At 40.2% G+C, this 16,117-nt stretch overlaps 1 protein-coding gene across 1 annotated transcript in view; it reads right to left on the minus strand.

Annotated features, from left to right (window-relative positions):
* Positions 1 to 16,117, minus strand: part of PCDH15 (protocadherin related 15) — a 786,947-nt gene that overhangs the window by 319,843 nt on the left and 450,987 nt on the right. The window contains 1 exon segment of the mRNA XM_032595259.1: positions 14,659 to 14,808. Within this exon segment, the coding sequence (XP_032451150.1) occupies positions 14,659 to 14,808 (150 nt within the window).

Consider the following 16,117-nt stretch of genomic DNA (forward strand, 5'->3'; position numbering starts at 1 on the left):
ATCTTTACCCATCCTTACCCATTTTGCCTTTCTAATGCATTGACAGGATATCATTCAGGCCTACCAGAACCATTCTAATTATTCATTCCTTGTCTTGTGATTTGATTCACTTTTCTCCTTTCTTTCTTCCTTCCAATGCACATTTCAAAGTTTAGGTCTTGGTTGTATTTCATAAACAGGTGTTTCTATCTTTGAAACCACTATGACCTCCTCTACTCTCAGGTTAATTGTCTTCAGCTCCATGTTATTCCATGACACCTTTTCAAACCTACCCCTTCTTCCTGGGAATGGACAGAAGGGAAAGTTCTGGAAGGCAAGGAAACATCAGCCTTAGGGAACAAAGGTAGAACACGATCAGCAAATCCCACTCTGGAATGCTGAGCCTGTGTTAAGAAAAGTAATAAAAGGTAAACCAGGTAAAAATGTAGAATATGGAATGAGAATAAACAAAGATTTAAAGGAAGCATATCGTTATACTTTTCTCTGAGAGAACACTTCAGAGCAAGAATATAACCCTGTCAATGGCTCCTCTCAGATGTGATATTGAGTTGTGGCTGATGCTAGAGGAGGCCACTGCACTTGGCTTTTGTATGAAGCCAACGTAGAAGACCCACCTGGGATCACTTGGAAATGTAGCTCTCCAGGGTACCTTTTGTGTGGTTTGGACAGATTCGAGGTCAACACAGTATTGTCTCATGAGAGACAAATGCCTGGTACGCTAAGATGATGCCCAGAAGCTTATGTCTGTGAAAACTTATACCTGGGGGATGGTGTATGGTTATGATGCCAGACCAGATGAAACCCAGAGTTTCCTGAGAGATAGTCTCTACTGCTTACTCTGGTATTGAAAAATGCATGGTATGTGAGAAAAACCTGATTTTTTTTTGGAAAGTGGAGAAAATAACATAGCAATATTAAATGAAGTGTGCTGTGTTAAATGTTTAACCTCTTGGCCTCAGCTCTATGATATAATAAAGGATTTCAGGTTCACTTATGCAGTCAGATCAAAATGAAACTTGAGTGGATATTGATTTCCTGGATAGAAAGATTATTTGGGGAGCGCCTGGGTGGCGCAGTTGGTTAAGCGTCCGATTTCAGCCAGGTCACGATCTCGCGGTCCGTGAGTTCGAGCCCCGCGTCAGGCTCTGGGCTGATGGCTCAGAGCCTGGAGCCTGTTTCCGATTCTGTGTCTCCCTCTCTCTCTGCCCCTCCCCCGTTCATGCTCTGTCTCTCTCTGTCCCAAAAATAAATAAAAACGTTGAAAAAAAAATTAAAAAAAAAAAAAAGAAAGATTATTTGGAAAGGCAACCTAAAACTCACCAGCTAGGTAATAACCGTGGAGAGAGATTTGTTGGAGAAAGAATTTAATTTATGTTAATTTATGTTTGAAAAACTTTCATACAGAGTTGACTATCACTATTAACACTTATGAAAAGGTGTAAGTAAAAACGGATGAAGGAAATAACTAATCTTTAAAATGTTGAAGAAATATTAGGTAACCTACTTAGGGAAAGATATAGTCGGAAATGTATTTTGCAGAGGGAATTCTAACTCCTTACTGGATAAAACATATTCTCGTGCTTACCAGTGTTCTAGGAAGTCTGCTTTTATTTACTAGGTATTATAGAAGTTGCTATAACAAAAATTTCAGGAGAATGCCTCAGGTATATGTATCAAGGGGGTAAAATATCCTGAGTGTGGATGATTTAGAAGACATTAGAAATTGTATTTAGAAACAAGACTTCCACTAGGCTATTGTCATACAAGTTACATTGTTAACTGCCCTGTATCCTAACCTGAAGCTAAATAAACTTGGAGCTACAAGAGGCCTATTATTGGATCTCAAGGTTGGCAGTCAGTCTGAACCTAAGACCATTGCCTCTGGTCAAGCAAACTGGGCAATCTAGTCATCTCCACATTATGCTCTCTGCAGCCTTAATGTGAACTTTGAAGCTAAAAAGCATATGGGGCTACTAGTCAGCCCTCTCCTGTTGGGCACGTCCCAGACTAATCTAAGATGGCAGTCACGTCAGTTGAGTGGGTGTTTAGCAAAGGTATCTTTCAGGTGTATAATTCAGGAGGAGGTATGAACACCATTAACACCACCATGATCATTAATATTTTAGGGACCATTAAAAGGGTTGTTACTGGAGATGGTTACTCTCTTAGGTGTTCCTATGCCCGATAAAAAGCCCAAGAATAAAGCTGCAACAGTAAGACTTTTAAAAGTGTTTCTTTATATTGCCTGAGAATTTGGAGGGCTTGCTCCCTTTCTGTGGCGACTTCATAATCCTTGTGTAGAGCCTCACTGAATCTCATTACTCAAACTCTGAGACTGTGAACTGTAGACCTTAGATGCTTTCAAGCCTGTACGTTCTCTCATGCTCAGTTCCTACCTCATTACCTCGAATACAGATTTTCTCAAAGTTGGCTTCCATAAGTTGCCATAGCCCATGCCTTAACTCATCAATTGAAGGACCCTGTCTAAAATACTTCTTTAATAAATCTTCCACTGTCTACAATGCTGAATTGCCTACAGGCAGAAATGCCTATAAAGACAGGGGCTTGGGGAACAAAGCAGTGCATACTTGGCTTAGTGAAAGAAAGGCAAAACTTTTACCATTCAGTTCCTCTCCTCTCCACCGGCATTCGGAGTGGTATCTCCCTTACCTTTGGTTGTACGCATCCATCTCCAATAACCTCACACCCCCTTCCCTGCCTGTGTGCACTGACTGTCCTCATAGGTTCAGGCAATGAAGCCCTCCCAGCTGCTCAGGCCCTAACAAACCATCCTCCCCACTCATGTTCTAAAGGACACTCATAATATTCTCATTCTTTTCCATGTAATATAGAAAATTCAATAGTGGTTTGTGGGGCCTGGGAGGCCGACTTGGCTAAGTGTCTGTCTCTTGATTTCAGCTCAGGTCATGATCTCACGGTTCATGGGTTTGAGCCCCATATTGGGCTCTGTGCTGACAGTGCAAAGCCTGCTTGGGATTCCCTCCCTCTCTTTCTCTGTCTCTCTCTCAAGATAAATAAATAAACTTAAAAGAAATTCAATAATGGTTTGAGATATTTTCTTAAAAATTTTTTTAATGTTTGTTTTTGAAAGAGGGAGGCAGAGCGTGGGCGGGGGACAGGCAGAGAGAGAGGGAGACACAGAATCTGAAGCAGGCTCTAGGTTCTGAGCTCTCAGCACAGAGCCCGATGCGGGGCTTGAACTCATGAACTACGAGATCATGACCTGAGCCGAAGTCGAAAGCTTTGCCGACTGAGCTCCCCGGCGCCCCGGTTTGAGATATTTTCTGGTGACTCCACTGTGAATGGAGATGACCTCTTACAATATATATGGAACTCCTCAGGGGTTAGCACTTTCTTCATCCTTTTCCAGAGCATCTAGGTTAGCACCAGGCACATAAAAATCTATATAAATTAAATTATAATTTGTCTAAGAAAATACATATTTAACATGCGTTTGTAACATGCATGTATATTAGGGCTTGTTCAATGGTATTTTTGCTTGTTTTATTTGCCAAACTGAATGAGGAAGTTTACTATGCTTCCAAGAAATCTCCTCTGCTCTATTTGAAATATTGGCTTTTTCCTAAGATTCCCTATCTTTGAAATGTCTCAATATGCAAGTATTTTTCTTATACTCAAATGATTATGCTTTGACATTGCAGCATAATTTACTGCAAGAGGGAGTTGAGGGGAGAAGAGACCTTTATTCTTTGTTTGAAACAATAGCTGGAAAAAAAAGCTAACATACTTTGGTATAAAGAAAATATATATATATAATATATATATATATAATATATATATTAAACTTTTTTATTTCTTCTAGTTTCTAAATTTCAAATCAATTACCTAGTAAACCAGAAATATGTAGAACTGTAATGATGAGAAATAATATTGTCAGAATTTAAAATGTACAATGTAGATGATATTAAAAGCAATCACATACAATTAAACAAAAAGCTTTATAAAGATGCAAGCATTTAAGCATTACTTATTGAAATTCACCACGGACAGCTTTCACTGTGACAATCCAAAACATGCTAGATAAATATAAAAGTAAATTAACTTAATTGCCTTTACAAATAGATTTTCTTTGAAAATCTGGGCTTCTATATATATCAGGGAAGGGGGATGATGATTGAAAAATAATATAAAAGCCAAATGCAAGAATTAATTTTTACATATACAAGTTAAAAATGCAGATGTTGGTGATCACTGTATTGATTTCATTAATATTTCCCCCAAGTTTATCAAATGGGAAAGCTTACTCTACACAACATAACTCTTGGGGTCTTTTTTTTTAATTTTTTTTTCAACATTTATTTATTTTTTGGGACAGAGAGAGACAGAGCATGAACGGGGGAGGGGCAGAGAGAGAGGGAGACACAGAATCGGAAACAGGCTCCAGGCTCTGAGCCATCAGCCTAGAGCCCGACGCGGGGCTCGAACTCCCAGACCGTGAGATCGTGACCTGGCTGAAGTCGGACGCTCAACCGACTGCGCCACCCAGGCGCCCCAACTCTTGGGGTCTTAAGAGCCATTCACATGTTAAAACATTTCATAATGTTCAGCTGGATTATCCGAGCCATATTTATCATCATGATAAAACAAAAAATATTATATTCCCTTTTTCCCTATGACTGAAGGTCAGAAATTAAATCTTAGTGGTTCCTTTTCTCCTTATGATACTCAACACAATGAGTGATTTTCCAGTAAGTGTGTTAATTATTCCCCTTTGCTTCTCTAAAGCATATGTGATTACTTTCTCATGACATGTTTTCCGTCAGATTGTTTAGCCTCTCAAGAGCTTTCACTGGAAAAATTCTTCTGACTAATCAAGCTAGAAAGTACTACGTTCTAGGATGCTATTCAAGAATGCAAATACACCTGAAGTTTAGTTGATTAGTTTTTAAATCACTTTAACCTGAAACATAGATAATTTCCCAACAGCCATACAATAAATTAAAGAACACTTATTTTACCCGCATCCATTAATCCCTTTATCCATTTGTTCATTAAATAAAAATGTATAAAAGGTTTACTATGTACCAGGTGTTGTGCCAGATGTCGAATACAAATTCTAGTGAAACAAGACAGAGAGAGAAACTAACCAAGTCTACGCTGCATTTGAGCTTATTAACTATTAATGTGAGAAACAGATAATTAACATTAGAATAAGAAATTCTGAAATATGCTATGAAGGAAGAATCAGGATGCTCTGGGATAAAGAGGGAGTATAATTTAGGAAGGGAGTCCTAGAAGGCTTCTTTGAGGAAGAGACACTTAAACTGAGATCTTAATGATGACCAGCATATGCATAGAAGTAGAAGCATTCAAAGAACAAGAGAAAAGCAGTTGGTAAGAATCAAACTGGAGAGTAATCAGCAGACAGGTCATGTGAGACAGTGACTGACCTCTATTCCTAGAGTTGTGGGAAATCACCAAAGGCATCAGCATGGCAATGATTGATTTGCTTTCAGGTTTGCAAGAGTCCTGTGGCTGCCAAATGGAGAAGGGAAGACAGGAGATAGAATGAAGCCCAAAGAAGGGCCCGCCTGGTCAGCATGAATGATGAAGGCAGCTCTTGGGAGGATAGAGGCTGTGGGAAAAGACTCGAGCAGGCGCATTTGGCTCGTACATAAGGAGGAACCAGTAGGACTTGGTAACCGACAGAGAGGAGGGAGTAAATAACGTGGCAGGAATGACTCCGCTTTCAAACCTGAGCACCTAAAGGGAAGGTGGTGCTTTTTCACAGGTGCGAAATCTCATCCACATGAACAAAATACAGATGGCGTAATGAGGTTTCGAATTCGACATGGGCAACTAACCCATATAAATTAAGAGTTGTGATTTTAGGCATATATTCTCATTCTAATGCAAGTGGGCTTGGGTAAGAAATTGTATGGTCTTCATTAAAATTAAATTGTTTCAGGGACACATGGGTGGCTCAGTCGGTTAAGGGTCTGACTTCGGCTCAGGTCATGATCTCACAGTCCGTGAGTTGGAGCCCCGCGTCGGACTCTGTGCTGACAGCTCAGAGCCTGGAGCCTGCTTTGGATTCTGTGTCTCCCTCTCTTTCTGCCCTTCTCCTGCTTGTGTTCTGTCTCTGTCTCTCAAAAATAAATGTTAAAGATAAATTTAAAAATTTAAATTGTTTCAAATACCAAAAATAAATGAATTTTTTTTTTTTACAAATGTAAAAATATGCTTACGTTTTTGTAAGGTTTGCTCATCAAATCTATCAGGTATTTGCTGAAATACTAAATTCCACCAAGATTTTAAATAAATATACCCCTCAGACGTTATCATGATATCACAAACCCAAACACACACACACACACACACACACAACACACACATTCACCACAGAGAACAATGTCATTATTTGACATAAAATAAATTGTCAAAAGGCATTGATATATGACATGGGTTTATCCTAATTTTCTTTATAATGTTGGAAATTATGAAAAATCATTTTAATATATAATTTTATGTGTAGTGTGTATGTTCCTCCACATAGTACTAACTAGTACCCATAACAGAGAAGGATATATACAGATAAGGCAGTAAAGGTTATTAATAATCATACATGCTTTATATATTCCATGAGAATAATTCAATAATAATAATAACTAGATAACATTTATACGAGACATATCTTCAAGTACAAGTGTAGCAGTAGTTTATATAACTAATTAAAGCTCGGAACACCTTTGTGAAGCTGATACTATAATTATCACCTTTTTCAGGTTAGAAAATGAAAGCAGAGATGACTAAGCTCTTTGTATGGAGACACATAAGGATCCGAAGTGGGGGCACAGGTAGTTGGGCTCCAGAATCTCTTGTCTTTAAATTGGATTCGGTGTCAACTCTGTCACTTATAAACGTTGTGAATTTGGACCAATCATGTATCAGTGTATCGACTCAAATTCTTTATTGAATGATGATGTGAACAAGAAATATTTTCAAAGTAGTTTCAAGCTCTAATATGCAGTGACCTGTGACACAGCCTAAGTTAAATGTATCAGCAACATCTTCAGTGCAGAGTGCTTCCTAAAATGTATATTTTTCAATGTTTATTTATTTTTGAGAGAGAGAGAGAGAGCAAGCAGGAGAGGGGCAGGGAGGGGGGTTTTATAGAGAACCCGAAGCCAGTTAGGCACTGTCGGCAGGGATCTCGAGGGCTTGAACTCATGAACCGCTTGCAGTCAGACACCCAACCAACTGAGCCACCCACGCACCCCACTGAAGCGCAATAAAGGCGTAGCCTGGCTGAAACTGTGGACTTAGAGAGAGGGCCCTGGGGGACAACACTCTGAATGGCAGTGGGAATTCTGAAGCGAAACAAAATGTGTTTGTAGAATGAGGCTTTTTCTAGACTGACTGGGAAAGCTTTGGGGGAATACATTCCATGGCTATCTGGCGAAGCCCTACCGTGAGGAAGTGATGTGCTGACCAGTGGTGGTTAGACATCATGAAGAGTTCCTGTCCTAAAGGAATTTACAGTTCAGCAGGGGGACAGGCGTGTAGGCGCCAACCTTACTGCAAGGTGCGGTAAAACGTGAGCCAGATAACCGTTGCCAGATGGATGTGTGGGAGTATGCTGAAAGGAACAATTCATTCCGACTTGCTAGAGAAATGAAGGCTTTATTTAAAAAATAGCATTTGAGGGACACCTGGGTGGCTCCGTCGGTTAGGCATCCAATTTAGGCTCAGGTCACGATCTCGCGGTTTGTGGGTTCGAGCCCCACGTCGGGCTCTGTGCTGACAGCTCGGAGCCTGGGGTCTGCTTCAGTTTCTGTGTCTCCCTCGCTCTCTGCCCCTACCCAGCTTGCGCTCTGTCTCTCTGTCTCTCAAAAATGAATAAACATTAACAAAGTTAAAAAGGAAAAAAAAAAAAACCTCTAAAAAGTAACATTTGAACTGTGCAAGATATAATTTCGTTCAAACCTTGAAATTTCAAAGATGTCGGTAATATTTCATGCTGAAGTTAAACAAAACGAACAAAATAAAACCCTCTATATGATGTCAAAGTCAATTACACGGAGGGATGTACCAGGAGAAGACGAACATATTTGAGGTGTGACAGAGATGTGCTAGACGACACGCGTAGAGATTGGGCCCTTCCTCGGATGAGGACCTGTCCTGCCTCGTGTTTTGGAACAACCACCTGTGGGAGGGGCGTGAGGCATCTTCAGAAATAGGGTTATGGGTCAGAGTCCCCTGTAGTAGCCTAATTCACCACAGGGCATAGACACAGAAAGGGAAGTAATGGCAGATCCATTTTGAAATAGCAATTCCAGAACCTGGACATCTGGATCCGTGTAGGTGAAGGAGGGGATACAAAACCGAAATCTGAGGGTGCTGCTAAGGCCTGTATGATCTTAGGCTCACTGGGCCCGTCCCAATGTAGCGGCTGCCTAAGAAGACAGGATGCGTGTGTGTGAGTCTGTGTTTCTGTATTAGATGAAAGATGATGGATTAGCTCATTTATCTCGGAGTATGTCCAATCTGAAGTGCCTGTCAAAAGCCTGCATTACCAACGTGCAACAGATACTTGAACACCAGCTTGATGTTCTGGTGGCCACGGGGCATTTACCTTTGGGAGGTGTGAGTATGCATAGCGCTAATGACTACCAACATGGGAATACAGGACACAGAAAACTGCACATTGATTTCTGGAGAATGTTAATATTTAAAGAATGAGAAGTGAACAGGGAGCCAGCGACAAAGTACCTCAGTCACCAGGGAGGTTTTCTATGAAACGGTACAGATGAGAGCTTTGCCCCGATGGAGGAGGGAGAAGTGCTCTTGTATTTGACAATTAAAGATGGACTCACGTGATTTGCAATTTTGTATGCTTCTCATGGTACCACGTCAGTGAAAGAAAATAATAACAATGAATAATTATAAGGAAATAAGTTAATCAATTCTGCAAATGCATCAATCAATCCAAGTGCCTGGATGGGTCAGGGTGGGAAGGCAGTGTGAGGCTGGACCTGGGAAGGGTATGGAGACCAGCACATGGGGAGACTCAGGAACAGTGACAGACCAACAGGATGGCGTCATACAGAGGGGACATGGCTGTAGTGGAGGGAAATGGAAAGAAATGGAATTATTAGTAGAGCACGGGTGAAGGTGAGGAAAAGGGGGGAGGATGAGTAAGAAGCAGGACAGAAGAAAATGGGAACTGAAGAACGAGAAAAATGGAAAGACGGGGGTAAGGATCCAAGGACTCAGCACCACGTAAGACTCCATCTTGATACATTAGGGATTCCAATTTTCACACGTGTGAAACACTGGGAGGGCTCAAGATGGGTTTTCTCAAAACGGGCTGCATATTAGAGCTGCTTTGTTTTGTTAAATCAAATCTCTCACAGTGGCTCTACTGTGATTGGCAGATCACATATATAAAAATATCTCAGGGTGAAGTCTAGGCATCAATATTTAAAAAAAAAATAATGTTTATTTCTTGAGAGATGGGTGGGGGAGGAGCAGAGAAAGAGGGAGGCACAGAACCCAAAGCAGGTTTCAGGCTCTGAGTTGTCAGCACAGAGCCCAATGTGGGGCTTGACCTCATAAACCATAAGATCATGACCTGAGCCGAAGTCAAACCCTTAACTGCCTGATATTTTTAAAAATTTTTTTTTTTAACTTTCATTTATTTTTGAGACAGAGAGAGACAGAGGATGAGCGGGGAAGGGGCAGAGAGAGGGAGACACAGAATCTGAGGCAGGCTCCAGGCTCTGAGCCGTCAGCACAGAGCCCAATGCGGGCCTCGAACACACAGACTGCAAGATCATGACCTGAGTCGAAGTCGGTCACTCAACCGACTGAGCCACCCAGGTGCTCCCTGACTGATATTTTTAAAGGCTGCTCAGGAATATCTCTATATTCATTAAGGATCAAAACACCAATGAAAGTTGTACAATTTTAAGAATAGCACCCATAGAGTATGGACTAGACTTAACTACTGATACGAAAATCTACATATTCAAAATATTAAAATTACATACCAAGATCTGTATCTTTAATACACAGCAGTTGGTGTTTCGAGAAAACCAGCAATGTGTGAAATGAGACCTAAGACAACACAGCATGATATTCGTTGGTGCCAAACCTGCAGAGTTTCACTGATGGCCTACAAAAAGCTCTTTCAGGCCAAAAATCATTCTCACTCATGCCACCAACTTCCCCCTCAAGACGAGATGTGCTAGTACTCTGATTGCACCTCATTTCCAGGTATGGAAGGTGCAGATGGTGTTTTGTGACAGCACTGCCCTGGCGGGGCAGGGCCGGGGTGCTCAGGACCCATACACATGAGAATCACGCTGTTCCTGTTTCAATACTCAGGCATCAGAGATATAAAGTCAGAGGACCAATTTATAAGGACCTGATTACTCACACCTTTATGCCTAACCTATCTGCTTCTCGCAGTCAAGGATGTTTCCACCAAGAAGGTGCTGGAATAATTGAGAATGTACTTCCTCAGGCCAAGGCAGTCTCGGGGCCACATTGAAAATGATAGATTCGGAATGCCCTGGTTAAAATATACTTAGCATAATACCCTCCAGTTCCATCCACGTAGTTGCAAATGGCAAGATTTCATTCTTTTTGATTGCCGACTAATACTCCATTGTATATCTATATCACATCTTCTTTATCCATTCATCCATCGATGGACATTTGGGCTCTTTCCATACTTAGGCTATTGTTGACATAGCGCTGCTATAAACATGGGGGTGCATGTGTCCCTTCGAAATAGCACACCCGTATCCCGTGGATACCCAGTAGTATCCTAGTAGTGCAATTGCTGGGTCGTAGGGTAGTTCTAGTTTTAGTTTTTTGAGGAACCTCCATACTATTTTCCACAGTGGGTATTATGCCAAGTGAAATCAGTCAGTCAGAGAAAGACAAAAATCATATGACTTCACTCATATGAGGACCTTAAGAGACAAAACAGATGAACATAAGGGAAGGGAAACAAAAATAATATAAAAACAGGGAGGGGGATGAAACAGAAGAGACTCATAACTATGGACAACAAACTGAGGGTTACGGAGGGGTTATGGGAGGGGGGATGGGCTAAATGGGTAAGGGGCACTAGGGAATCTACTCCTGAAATGATTGTTGCGCTACATGCTAACTAATTTGGATGTAAATTTAAAAAATAAATAAATAAAACAAGTTAATAAAAAAAATAAAAATAAATAAAATGTACTTAAAATCTGTTATCCAAGGAGCTCTCTGCTGGACAGTCTCTGTTCACTGTCACCTTTGCTTCTAATGTTCTTACTCTTTCCGACACCAGAATAGTAACTAAAAGTAAATGAGGTGATACCGTGCTGGGTCAATGTGGAAAGACAGGGCTGGCGAGGGCTGGGTGGGTGCAGCACAGAATTTATTTTGTCATTCTTATGAGGCAGGGACAGGTCCCAGTTCTAAATCATTTTGCTTTGTTTACACATTTTTCTCTCAATAGGAAATCGATTTCCTTTTATTTCCAGGCCCTTGAAGGATGTTTTATAGCCATGCCACTCTTTTACCACATGCCAGGAATAACATTTAAAATACTAATTATAAGTCTTTATCTCTTGGTGCTTAAGTAACTTTTCAAGATAGAGCCATATAAACACAAATGACACTCTATCTTCATAATCTGCATGGTTCAGGAAGTTATTTAAATATGAATCTTTAAAGGCAAAGAAAGATCTATTTTATAAAGAGATACATAGGGAAATTAACTGTTTCAGCCAGCAAATGCCAGAAATCAGCTTTTGATCCCCCAAGGCAGACATTTTTTGAGATATAGTTCCACCACATAATTGCTATCATTTTCTTAGTTACACTTTCCAGCTCCCTGCTGGCTTTTTTTTTTTTTATGTATAAACTTACTTTTACTTCCAATTATGTTATTATAGAGATAAGAATCAGGTCTAATTAAATAAGAACATGACAACGAGTGTCATTCCTTTATCTGTATACACTGCAATGTTGCTGCCCATATAAGTGCCTCGGTAAAGACAAATGTAGTTCTTGAGGTCCACCAATCAACTAGAAATAGAGGCCAATGTGTTTATACCTTCCCATTCATTCTGCTTGTCCACATGTCTCCTTCCTGTCATCCTGGAATAAACATATTAAGCATCAACTCTATTGAGCACCTGTGATATGCTAGGCACTATTGATGTGGATGCTATAAACTAATTTTTAATTGTCTTGAGAGTTCTGCCCTCAAGACAAACGGCTGAAAGGGTGGATTCCGTCAATACGACACATGCCATAAGCAAGATAGGAATAAAACGTACTGTGGCCTTTTCTCCACTGCCATACACAGCAGGGGGTATCCACGCATGGAAGTGCGTACATGTGAATTTCCACTGTCCATGCTATAATGTCATCCCTTTTATCACCCAAGAAAGTATATCTTAATCCGATGAATAAAAGAGAGATAGCACGGAATTATTTCTAGACTATCGTTAACAACAGCGCCAGGTGAATTTGGTAACAATTCATCCTTTGGATGACTAGGTACCGCATGGGTGATACGTCTTGCGTGTTGAGGCAGCACGGTGATAAAAAAAAGACACTGACCTCTTGGGGTCTTCAGCGTGGGGTGAGGGCAAGAGAGAAGAAAATAGGATCATTTGAGAAGGGGAGTCACAGAGAGTGTGTGAGCTGGAAGGGGGTCAGCACTAAGCCTCGAGGGAAGTTTTCTCTGAGGAGGTGACATTTTGGGCAGAGTTCTGTACGAAGAAAGTGGGCCAGCCTTGCAAAGTCTGGGTTAAGAAGAGTACTCTCGGGCGACAGAAAACAGTGTGCAGTGAGAAGAACGTGAACCGTTTCTTCCCTAATGTCTCACACCGATGAGGAGTGATGATGTGGGACGAGGTGTGATGAGTGTTTTGTGTCACAGCAGTGGATCACAGAAGCGTGGCTGCACAGCACTGTGTCCAGGTGGGGTGCAAGAGCAGGGACCATCAAGGAAGGATGAACACCGCCAAGGCATGCGTCCTCAGAAGGGAAATGATGTGAAGGACAAGGAGGCTCATCAAGCTGTACATGGAAGGGAAGCGGCTAACTGGAGGAAGTGAGAAAGAGGAAGCCACACGCTTTCGGTTAGGTGAGCTGGTGGTTCAGGAGCAAAGCACGTGCAAAGGAAAAGAAGGCAAACGCGGAGCCGGGGGAATCGGGAGGCGCACGTGAAGGCTTACGTTTGTCGTCAGGGTCTTTAGGCTGATGCTCTACTATTCTGAACTATTTATATATGCTATATGCTAAGACATGTAGACACGTAAATTGAGTTATGTGCATTAATTATATATTATACTAATGCATATTTAGTATGCATTATATATACATTATTACGTATCATTATGATATACTTATATAATATACAATATGCCATTTAGTAACAGTTTGGAGCCATTCAAATGCTCTAAAAAGTATACAGAATCATGGCCTTCCTGGCCTGAAACTAACTTAAAATTATTGAATCTGACTCTCAGATATTGAGGACAATCTACATCAGTGGTCTTTATGTGTCTGGACACTGAACCCCTCGGGTTTATTATTTTAATATCAATAACCGAAGTATTGCTCATAGAACCTCAGATTCCAGAAAGGTGAAGTGACATCTTGGTTGTCTGTGTTTCTAAACATCTCCCTAGATAATTCCACAGTACAGCCAATTTGGAAAGTACTAGACTCTACTATCCCAAAAGCCCTCGAGGAAGAATATGATTACTTCTTTATGACTTACTCACAGAATACAAAAACAAACAAACAAACAAACAAACAAAACCCAACATAGTTTGAGAAAACTTATAATTAATTTAAATGCAGTAAGTATGCAGTTAATAATAAGACAAGTCAAGGAGAAAGATTTTGCCGATTTCTGTAGTTTCACAGATACCATTTACTATGAAATCCAGATTTTCTCTGTTGTGATGATTCCATGTTATGTCCAGGTAACCACTGTCTGACAATGTCATCCACCAACTTATTAACGTAGTCCTCTGCCTTTATCGCCAAGGGAAAATTAACCCATACTTACAAAAGGTCCAAACAATTTGGAATTTTCAACTACACATCTAATACTTGAAAACATCAATATATTAAAAATACTACTATATTAATTAAGTGTATTCGGTGTATTAAACTCTTAAAAATCAAGTATAAACTGATCAAATAGCTGCGTTTACATCTAATAACTAGTTAATTCTCCTTTAAAGTCAATATAAATACATTTTTATGTGACAAGTAAACATAAGTCTCAAGCTTTTTAAGCCAGATTATGCCATATAATGAGTCTTAACTTCATTTTCATTTCCTTTTTTTTTTTGTAAGTTTATTTATTTTGAGAAAGAGAGAGAGAGCACAAGCAGGCTAGGGTCAGACAGAAGGAGAGACAGAATCCCAAGCAGGCTCTGCACTGTCAGCACACAGCCTGATGTAGGGCTTGAACTCACAAACTGTGAGATCATGACCTGAGCCGAGATCAAGAGTCAGACGCTAACCAGCTAGGCCACCCAGGTGCCCCTCGTTTTCATTTCTTAAGCAATTTCTGAAGCGTCGCATTATACAATGCCCATGGAAACAACCGTTTTGCAGAGCGCCTTGTACCATATGGGTAGTTACCTGTATGACGCTGTCCCCGGGGCTCATGTCTGTATAAACGTAGACATCATAGGATATTTCAGGGAAGGTTGGAGTGTTATCATTTGCATCCATCACCCGGATATTGACAATAACTGGCTCGCTTTCTTGCACACCATCAAATGCTGTTATCTTTGGGGATGAAAAACAACGTAACAGGTAAGTCATGCAAACATAAGCAGTATTGAATTCAGTCCTATGATTTAAGGCATTTCTCATATACAATTTCAGTTTTAAAAGGGTGCCAAAATGTTTTGTTGATAGAAATAACAAACTTATAATAATACACATAAGCAACGTGCTTTAATGCACTAAGAAGCAATTACAAAGGATTCTGTTTTATTTTTAATGTATTCAATTCTAAGCACATGTAAATAAGCAGATATGTAAAGTTTTAGAGAAACTTGGAGTGGGCCAGTAACATTGGTTCTTTGGAGTTAACTACTATTTAATTTTTAAAAATTAATAGGAAAATATTCTTCCATTTTACATATTTTATATATAATTCCGTAGATGCTTTTAGAGCCAACATGCTTATATTGATAACTCAAGAAAGTAGGCGCCCTAGGGATGCGATGTCTTTTCCTGGTAATTTACAAAATGGCAGTTTTAAAGGACTTCTTGATGTTACTTAATAGTGCTATGTTAATTACATCGTTAACATTTTAGGAAGGTCTGACAAACAAAGTCCGCACTGCCACGCCACCATTTTTGTTCTGAATGACTTCTGAAATCCACTCTGTGTCTAAGTTCGCAATGTCACTGAGGGTTTCTGGAAGCTGTGGCTTTGCTGTGTAAAGAAGGGTCTCCAGAAAGGAGTCTTCTGTAGGTCCTAAGTCCTTTCCACTGGCTCATTTTCCTCTTATATCTGAATAAAATATGGCTCATAAATTTGGAAAATGCAATTTTCTTTTTATCTATATCCACCTCTCACCCCCACAAATCATGTATGTGTTTGTGTAACAGAATACAGAATACATAGAATATATAGAACATAGAATATAGAATATAATGTATATATTCTATTATATATATACAGCTTTAATAATCTCCCCTCACCATTTTTTTTCTTAACTAACCTGAACCAGGCTTCCTCCATCAGATAATTCCCTGTTGGAGAGAGGGAAGGCTGTCCTGTGTGTTACAAGATGCATATCGGCATCCTTGGGCTCTACCTACCTGATGCCAGTAGATCCTGTAGTGATGACCAAAACTGTCTTGCAGACATTGCCAAATGTTCCCAGGGCTCGGCAGGGGGGTGGGGGGTGGGACAGGGGTTGGGGGTGCAGGGATCATCCCAGTGGAGAACCACTGGCCTAACCCTATGTCAAAATATAAAATGTAATAACAAAAACCATAAAATAAATTAAAATAAAGTAAGGGTCAGGAAATAATTCTTTACTTGTGGATTCTAGTTTATACTATCTCAATTTAAGTCAAT

This window comes from Lynx canadensis, chromosome D2, assembly GCF_007474595.2.
Source record: "Lynx canadensis isolate LIC74 chromosome D2, mLynCan4.pri.v2, whole genome shotgun sequence".
Classification (NCBI taxonomy): domain Eukaryota; kingdom Metazoa; phylum Chordata; class Mammalia; order Carnivora; family Felidae; genus Lynx; species Lynx canadensis.